The 9,594-nt window shown below is 37.1% G+C and overlaps 1 protein-coding gene across 3 annotated transcripts; it reads left to right on the forward strand.

Annotated features, from left to right (window-relative positions):
* Positions 1 to 352: 352 nt before the first annotated feature.
* LOC122075840 lies at positions 353 to 8,344 on the forward strand. Of its 3 annotated transcripts, none has more exons than XM_042641009.1 (8): positions 353 to 1,737; positions 1,835 to 1,937; positions 3,183 to 3,291; positions 3,610 to 3,701; positions 3,786 to 3,870; positions 5,002 to 6,632; positions 6,744 to 7,700; positions 7,801 to 8,344. In XM_042641009.1, the coding sequence occupies exons 6-8, from the start codon at positions 6,219 to 6,221 to the stop codon at positions 7,972 to 7,974; spliced, it is 1,545 nt and encodes a 514-aa protein (XP_042496943.1). In that variant the 5' UTR covers positions 353 to 1,737; positions 1,835 to 1,937; positions 3,183 to 3,291; positions 3,610 to 3,701; positions 3,786 to 3,870; positions 5,002 to 6,218; the 3' UTR covers positions 7,975 to 8,344. The 3 variants fall into 3 exon arrangements, with proteins under 3 accessions (XP_042496943.1, XP_042496944.1, XP_042496945.1); XM_042641010.1 differs by having other exon boundaries at positions 353 to 663; positions 1,334 to 1,937; XM_042641011.1 differs by lacking the exon at positions 1,835 to 1,937 and having other exon boundaries at positions 353 to 663.
* Positions 8,345 to 9,594: the final 1,250 nt, after the last annotated feature.

Here is a 9,594-nt window from a genome sequence, read left to right on the forward strand (position 1 = left end):
AGTGTAATTTCCTCTAAAAAATAAGGATTTCTAATAGTATTAAGAGGCTTGGGATTAAAGTAGTCGATTTAAGTCGGACTTATAAATGTCGCAAGCACCCATCGGATTAGGTGATTGCACCATGTATTACCTGGTTATAAATGTGTTGGGATCATGCTTATTAACCGGCCAGTCCAATTTGAACCATAAATGTGTCGGGTTTAATTGGGCTACCCTAATCCAACAATTATCCCACACCTGACCCCACACCTCCGTTATCCAAACGGGTCCTAAGAAATCCAAAGAGGCGGGAAAGTTTAAGTTTCTAACGGATAACCTTGGATATAATCAACTAGCCCTTACTCTTGCCGCTCCTGACCCGTTTTCTCAAAGAGGTTCCTTTCCTTCCTTTCACTTTCAAACTGTTCCAAGTTCACTCTCTCTCACTGTACGAAGTAAGTTTTATATGTCGATTTCTTCGGCAGAGCCGAATTGAAGTAGCTATGGAAGATGCTGGAGAGCCTTCAGAGATCCGATATGGTTGATCCACTACTCGGCCATTCTACATTCTCATTATTTCCTCGAACATTTGCTGATTTGGTGGTGTGAGCAGCAAATTCACAGCAGCCCGCCTTGGAAACTGTCCACAGCTATCTCAAATCAACGATGCATCTCCTTCTTTAAGTTTGATTCCTGCTTCTTTTGATTCTTTATTGTCTCAGTTCTAACTTAAGATTGCGTTTTCACTTTTTAGTTTCGAGAATTGTTGGTTTGATAAGGTTTCGATGTCATCGAGTTGTGAAATGTAGTTGAAAGTTCTAGTTCCAGAAAAAAATGCCTTTTGTTGTAATTTATTTTTCCTGCTATACGTGGTGATCATTGGAAGGTCTTTTGAGTTAAACTGTTGGTTAGGGTTCAGAGTTCACACATCTGTTTAGTTCAATCGTAGGTTCCAGTAGTTTGCGCAACTTTTTTTGGGGGTATGGGGTGGGGAGAGGGTGTGGGTGCTATGGTTATCATATGTTTGTCTCGTACTGAAGTTTGGAGTACCCATGAACTATTATTTTGATCACACATTGATTTTTAGCTAACGGTTACTCCGTAAATTAGTGATTTTTCTAGTTAATTCTCTTGAATTTTAGATGCCACAAGACATAAATATGTTAGATTGTAAATCCTCTGTACTCTGGTGAGGTTTAGAAATGTTGCAATGTTCCATGCTTATCAGAACAAAGGAAAAGAAAAATCTGCACATTGTCATTATTAAAGAACTGTTCATACTAGCTTCAGTTGCAGAAGAGCAACATGTTGATGGAACCACCAGAGATAAGTTCATGTTTTTTGTGCAATGCAGGCTTTAAAAAGCCCAAATAAGTTTTTGGAACGGGCAAAGACAGTTTTAAGTAGGAAGTCAGAACTTAATTCTTAATCCCCTTTCCAAATGGCATCAAAAGACTAAGTTGGACCAGCTGCTGCAAAGGGTAATGATCATACCCAAGAGCGAAGACCAGCCTTGAATCGTAAGCAGGCTCGGTTTTCTTTATGCCTATCACAAGGCAAGGAAAGCTTTTACTTTAACTGGTAGTTTAATTTTCTTTGAGGAGTACATATTGTGGGAATTGAGGGGTAAAAAGAAGGAAAATTAAACTATGTTATTGCTGTTTGACAGTCAGCCATATCTGGATGTGAATTCAAGTTTAAACATTGATCAATTAGAAGACCCAGAGGATTACTTCTTAGCAAAGGAAAAGCTTGAAAGTAATTCTTAGTTTAAATGAATCTCTGTTTTTCCCCAAATTTGTTCCATGATTATTTATAATATCCTATCAATTAATCTCTTTTGCTTTGGTCTTAGATGCTGAAAAGAAATTACAGAAACAGATGGGTCATGTTTTGATAGGCTTAGATCAGTATAATCCAACTGAAACAGCCAGGCACCGTCGAACTGGACTCTTGGGGTATCATTACTAGTTCTCATCTCTCTCTCTCTCTCTCTCTCTCTCTCTCTCTCTCTCTCGGCTTATAATTTAGGCCCCAAGGTCCATTGAATCCATCCATGGTCCGAAACAAGGTATTTCTAAGCCCAATTTGGCAGATTCAATTGCATCAATAACTTGGTGTGCTCTTACAAAAGTCTATAGGAACTATTGAGATTTGCTTAATTACTTAAAAATGCAAGATTCCCTAATCTTATAAACTAAACTAAGGACTCAAACTTCTAAAAAAGTACTTACAACTAAGAAAAATAAAAAATTCCACAAAAATTAAAAAATTTCTTAATGGGCCTTTTTGCTTCTTGTTATTTGGCCACTACTTGTTCAAATAAGCATTGATTGTGTTCTTTTGGGCTGGATTGCTAATTGAATAGATTTGTTAGTGATATGGAAAATTAGCATACTGGTTCTTACAGATGTAGACTCGATGAGATTGTGATCCATTACTTGATCATGCAATGATTGACACCCCATCTTGGATTTTTTTTTCTTAGCCTCTGTTTTGTACATTTTATTGTCTTTAGCCGATGGCTTTATGCTCAGCCCTCTTCTTGAGTTGTTCCTTTTCCCCCCTCCCCGAGACTTGCGAAGAAGACTTCCCACCCACGTCCAGCCAAGTGCTTGATCCTGACCACTTTTAGGAATCACTATGGATATTGACCATTGATCTGACTAAAACGAACAAAGAGACCATACTGACCATTGTAAATGTTCACCATCCATTTGATTGATGAATGAGTTGGTCTGAGCCAAAAATTCTGCCCTAACTAATTATGTGCTCACAGACATCTACTTGGACTTGTGAAGTGGGGAGTTACAGAAGTGTAGACATGTATTAATGGTATTGATTGATCATCATGGATCCATCATTGTAGGGTCATGGATATCCATTGGAATATGTGGAAGAAATGTAGCCACTAGTTTCTTACTATTAGTTGATGTCGTCAAGGAATTTATTGTATTACTCCGATATTTTGATGGTGTGGTTATGGTCTGAAATTGATTTTTTTTTTCCTCCCGCAAATGTAAAAACCAAACTAGATGGGCTGCCTGATGGGGGATTTTCTTTAATTGCTTGTGCATGATATTTGGTCTTTCAATCCCATAAACTTGAATACAGTAGCCCAAGATTTCTGGTCACCTGTTAAGTACTTGTTTTCTCTACTTCTTGTGGTTAACACTAAACAGTCATTGCTGTTTTGTGAACAGGAAAATGAGCTAAATTTGAGAACACCACCTACCATGCACACCAAACCCAAACCGCGAGCACACAAAAGAGGCAAGAGAACAGACGTTTCTTATAGACAAAGCCTTGCAGGTATTACTCATGCATCAAACTGTACCATTGCTTTATTTTAAGGGAAATTTACAGTGCCACCCCCTATAGAATGCCACTATTATAAGAACACTCCCTATGTTTCACCAAATTAGACTCAGACCCCCTGCCGTCAGTCACTGTTAAGGAATATACCTTATGTGCTGATGTCAACTACTATATTTTTTTTAAATACCAAAATGCCCTTACTAAATGTGAAGTACCTAAAATACCCATCTAATAAGTCCCCACCCCCAAATCGATAGCTACTATACCTTGGCCCAAATCGAGACCTAATATACCTTTCTCCCAAATCGATAGATTTGGACCACTGGCGATCATTCAGAGCACCGGAGATCACGGCGACAGAGGTGACTCGCAGTGGAGGCTTCTTCTTCCCCAAATTGAAACAGGTATGTTCTTCCTCAAACCGTTCTTCACTTTTGTTAACCCTTCTTCTCCTCTCAACCGTAACCCCGTGCATTTCTTCTCTGCAGGCGAAACCCCTCTGAACTCTTTGCAAGTGCTACTGTGCAACCGAATCATCTACTGCGAATCCCAGTAATTTCTGCAACTGTACAGGTGAATGAGGTTGAAGTTGGTGTTAAAGGCTTGAGTGAGAGGATTTCTTGCATTTGATATGGATTTTAGTAGTTCAGTTTTGCCAAAGACCATACCAAAACCCAAAATCCAGATTGGGCTTTCTCTTTAACATCTTAATCTGTTCTTGGGATGGGTGACTTCCAAAGGCTTGGTCTTCCTGTAAATGGAAATAATTGATCAATAATGCCTTTTCTTTTGTTGGGAAATCGTGGGTCTCTCTACCAAACATGTATTCTTTGTTGCTTGAACTTGAAGATGTTTTTCAATCTTTGCTGCTATCATTTTCTTTGTTGGTTTCTTCACTGCTGAGCTGAACAAGATACTATGCTGCCTCCATGTCTGCAGGGTCTTTTGAACCCTTCATTGGTTCAGATAGAGATACTGATTTTTGAATTTTTTTTGGTCTTTATTTCATCTTTGTTTTGTTTATACTCTGCTTCACTGTTCACTGGTTCAGATAGAGACACCTTCTTAAATGTCATGTTTATTCTTTATAGAGATACTGTTGCTGCTATCATTTTTTTTTTCCCGAACCCTTCATTGGTTCAGATAGAGATACCTTCTTAAATATCATGTTTATTCTTTAGAGGGATACTGTTGATGCTATCGTTTTATTTTTTTATTTTTTTCCATCCTTCATTGGTTCAGATAGTGATACCTTCTTAAAGATCATGTTTATTCTTTATAGAGATACTGTTGCTGCTATCATTTTTTTTTTTAAACCCTTCATTGGTTAAGATAGAGATATCTTCTTAAATATCATGTTTATTCTTTATACTCTGGTTCAAAGTTGTTTATTGATTTGTGAATGGCGGTGAAAATGATGACTGAAACCACATATAATGTTCTGTGAATTGTTGAGAAATAGTAAGGGGCCTTGCACATTGGAAAAAACAATTTGTGTACCTAACATTTGCCAGAGGACTTGATCGCTAACTATGTTAACAATCCTTTTACAATCCTTTTATGCTTACTTGTTCTTTTGGTTGTTCATTTTTACATAGAGAAACGGGACTTCCACATTTTTTGATACAGGTTCCTTTTATATTTACTTTTGCTTCTGGCCTTACTTATGATTTTGGTTGTTCATTTCTTGGTTTTCATTTGTAGGATGGATCCGTTTACAATGTATTACCATTATGAAGGGAAGATTGATCATAAGCTAATTGATAGAGACAAATATGGATACTTTGACTTCTTGTGTGACATTTACAGTACAGTATTGGACCACATTCCAGATGGGAAGTCTATAAAGTTTTCTTGTCCAGCTATACTGTCAGGTGATGTAGAGAAGATTGATATATGGAATGATGAGTCCCTAATGCAACTGTTCTCCATATCTGAAGAGGTGAGGATCATTACAGTCTATGTGTCAAATGTTAGGGTAATTGACAGTGTTTCTTCCAAGGTAACGATTAATGACTATCCATTGAAAGTTGTTGGTAGAGACACTCTAGGAAGAAGACAGAGAAATGAGACACAGGATCCTACTTTTGGTAATGCACCAGTTATTAATCTAGAAAGTGGCACAAATACATTACCAAAGAAGACTATTTGGAGGGGTGGTTCTTTAGGTATTGATGTAGGCAGAAGTGATAAAGGCAAATCCATTCTAGAAGAAGAGGTTCAGGATGTTCAGAATGTTCAGGATGTTCAGGATGATGTAGTTGTGGAATTTTTTAGTGGAATTGATAGTAGTATGTCTGATTCTGAGGATGAAGATTGGAAATTGGGAAGTGATGATGGGTTTGAAGAACATAACAGTAGGAGTAATGGTGAAAGGGGGTTGAATAAAGAAGATGGGGGTGTTTCACAAGGAGATGAAGCAAGTAATGATGATTTATTAGATAATGACTCTAATGAGTTTCATGCACCACAAGTCAGTAGGGCAAGAAGGGTGGTTGATGATCAGGGTAAAGTGAAGATAGAGGATGGTATGATTTTTGATGATGTAGATCATTTTAGGAATGAATTGAAAGAATTTGCAATCTAAGAGGGTTTTCAGTTTCAAAGATTGAAGAATGAAAGGACTAGGGTCACTATTGTTTCTGCGAAGGATGGTTGTCAGTGGAGGATTCATGCTTTCCCTACTGAAGATAAAGTGACTTTTATGGTTAAGTTATTTAATCCTATACATACCTGTTCTAAGAGAAAAGAGAGAACCCCAGATGCAACCTCAACATGGATAGCCAAGAAACTTGGTCCACAACTTAAGGCAGATCCCGAGCTTTCTACTAAAAGTATGAGAGCTATATTGTGGAAGGAATATAAGATTGAACCAAGTTACATGCAAATTTGGAGGGCACGACTTCTTGCCAAAGAAACCAATGAGGGTAATCATGCCAAGTCATACGCCAAACTTCCAAAGTATGGAGAGATGTTTAGACCGACAAACCCAGGTTCAATGTTTAAGCTACAATTCATTTCCAGAAATAACATGTCTGCCATTCCTGTTTTTAAATGGGTGCTTTATTTGTTTTGAAGCCTGTAAAGTGGGGTTTGTCAATGGTTGTAGACCATTTATTGGGTTAGATGGATGCCATTTGAAGGGAAAGTATGGAGACATTCTACTATCAGCTATTTCTGTGGATGGAAACAATAGATTGCTTCCACTTGCATTCGCAGTTGTGGAATCTGAGTGCAAAGATAGCTGGCTGTTTTTCCTTCACAACCTATATACTGCATTGCGTTCTACTTCAGATGACATGGGATGCCTAACATTTATGTCAAATAAGCAGAAGGTAGTACTTGATTATGTATATATATATATATATATATATTTTTTTTTTACGTCATATGCTATGTCTTTACTTGCACATATTGATCTCATTATCTTCTTATGTGATGTATAGGATCTAACTGAGGCAGTACGAGAGGTTTTCCCTGACTCATATACTAGGCATTGCAGTAGGCACCTGTATGCCAACTTCAAGATCCATTTTCCAGGAGATAAGTTGAAGTCATTATTTTGGGCTGCATCTAGGGCTTACAGAGAACTTGAATTTAAAGTGGCATTGTCTAAGATGAATAGCATTAGAAAGGATGCACATGATTGGTTGAGTGCAAATCCTCCTAGTTCATGGTCCAGATGGGCATTTGATCATAGAGCAAAGAGTGGCCACATCACCAACAATATGACAAAGTCCTTTAATCATTGGGTAGGACCATATAGAGACAAACCAATTTTATATCTGATTGACCAACTATGGACTTGCTTGATGGAAAAATTAGACAAGAGGTTTAAGCAAGCATGTTCTTATAAGGGGAGCTTGACATCAAAAATTAAGAAGAAATTGGATTTTATCTACCAACAGTCAAGATCATGTGTGGCATTATCTGCAGGTCATAATGAGTTTGAGGTGAATGATGGGACCTCAAGGTTTGTGGTTAACTTGAATACCAGGAAGTGTGGGTGTCAAGTGTGGGTAGCAACTGGGCTGCCCTGTAGACATGCAACTTGTTGTATTGCGTACAAGAGGGAAAGAGTTGAAGACTATTGTGATAGTTTTTACTCTCTTGGGAAATATATGCAAGCATATAAAAATATAATGCATCCACTTCCTAATATTTTAGAGTTGGCAGATACTAATATTATGGGTGTGGTAGAGTCTCCACCTTTGAGAAGGCAACCGGGGAGACCCCCCAAGGTTAGAAAAAGAGAGGATGGTGAACCAGCTGCTGGAGAGTATAAGAAGAAGTCTTCATCAGTAAGATGTGATAGATGCAAGCTTGAGGGTCATAACAAGAGAACATATGAGGGTGGTGCCATTAGAAGGAAGAGGAAATGGTCATCTAGTAAGACTATGCAGGTACTGTTTTCATCAATTAAAATATCATTAACTGTTTTTCACTATGTTTTCACTATGTTCACATTAATGAATGAATTTGTATGTTTTGCTTGTGTGGCAGAATCGAAATATAGTGGGCACTCAAACTGATGTCAATGTCTCTGAGCGGACTAGATCACATAATGAAGCAACAGACCAAATTGATAGTGTTCAAGCAAGGAGAAGAGAAAAAATGGCAGCAACTCGTGCAAGGAGACGTGAAAAGGAGGCAATGAAGTTGCAAATCAAGGATTAAGTTTGGATAATAAGGGGATTTTGGGTTATAGAATAGTGACTTTTTTTTTGGGTATAGTTTTATGTATTTGGTGGAACAATGTATCTAGATATTTGTCTTTGTTTTGGATGTAGATGCTACTTTAGTTGTTTTTTTGGAGAGCAAATGCTACTTTACTTGGTATTCCTATTATATTGTACAAGTCAACTGATGATGGATATTTTTGATATCCTACTAGTATGTTTGATTCATCAGATGGGATGATGTAAATTGTAATGTTTGAACAGGTGACATGAATCTGGGATTTCTAATATGGAATAGGTCTATGATGTCCACTTTTTTGTAAATTTGGAACATGTGAAATGAATTTGGGATTTTTGTCCCTTTTTTATATGGAACAGGTCTATGATGTCCACTTTTTTGTTAATTTGGAACAGGTGAAATGAATTTGGGATTTTTGTCCCTTTTTGATATGGAACAAGTCCACTATGTTCATTTTTTGTTAATTCTGAACAGGTTAAATGAATCTGGGATTTTTGTCCCTTTTTGATATGGAACAGGTCCATGATGTTGAATCTGGGATTTTTGACATAGAACAGGTCTATGATGTCCATTTTTTGTTAAATTGGAACAGGTGAAATGCATCTATCATCAAAACACACTTGTAACTCGAATTCTCTACCAAAAAAAAAAAAAAAAAAAAAAAAAGGGAAATTTGTAGACAAGTGCATCTCTCATGATACAGGTAGAATTAAGGAACATATCCATGATGTCCAAATGAATACCTAAAAAAAAAACCTTCCTTCCATTGCAATTCAGGTACTATTCATATGGGTAGAATAATTCATACAACATGGCATCAGTCTTTCTTTCCAAAATTAACCAACTTTCATATCGAAGTTAAATCTAGTCCTTTAAGTCTAGCTTGTTCACTACTTTTAGAACATCTCTCATCATCCTCGTCTTGTCCTCAGATTCTTTAATTGCACCGTTCAAATATCCTTTGATATAATTTGATGAAGGGGAAGGAGATGATGAAGTTGAGGTTTCCAAACATTGGGGCCGACATAGAGAAGAAATCAAAAAGGGAAAAAGAGAATCGATGAGGGGTTGAGAAGGGTGGAAGAAGAATTAGTGAATGGGCATCTCATCCATCAGGTTTTTGGCATCTCACCCCTCAAGGTAATAGCTATCTCAGCCATGAGTAAAAACTCAATTTTCACAATCTATCATTTTATTATGATCAATGGGTTTTAAACAGCCTTACAAAAATTGGACACAAAGAAATAATAGAAAGGGAAACTAATGGACTGAAATAAGACTTTCTAATTTGTGTCTAACTTGTTAACCAAGCTGAACAAAATTAGAAACTAACAACTAATTATAAGAAGGAAACTAACCTCAGTTACAAATGGAAACTTTTTTGACTAACAAAATAGGAAACTAACTTGGCTAACTTGCTCACTAAGAAAATAGAAACTAACTAAATTAAACTAAATGGGAAACTAAAATAAAAGATATTGACCCAAAAATATTGTTCACGTGAACATTACTCGTGTTACTGTTCACGTGAACAGTATTTTTGACTCTTGTTTCTGTAATGGAGAGAGAGTGAGATGACGAGGTTCTGGTTTTCGCTGC

Source organism: Macadamia integrifolia, chromosome 4 (genome assembly GCF_013358625.1).
Source record: "Macadamia integrifolia cultivar HAES 741 chromosome 4, SCU_Mint_v3, whole genome shotgun sequence".
NCBI lineage: Eukaryota > Viridiplantae > Streptophyta > Magnoliopsida > Proteales > Proteaceae > Macadamia > Macadamia integrifolia.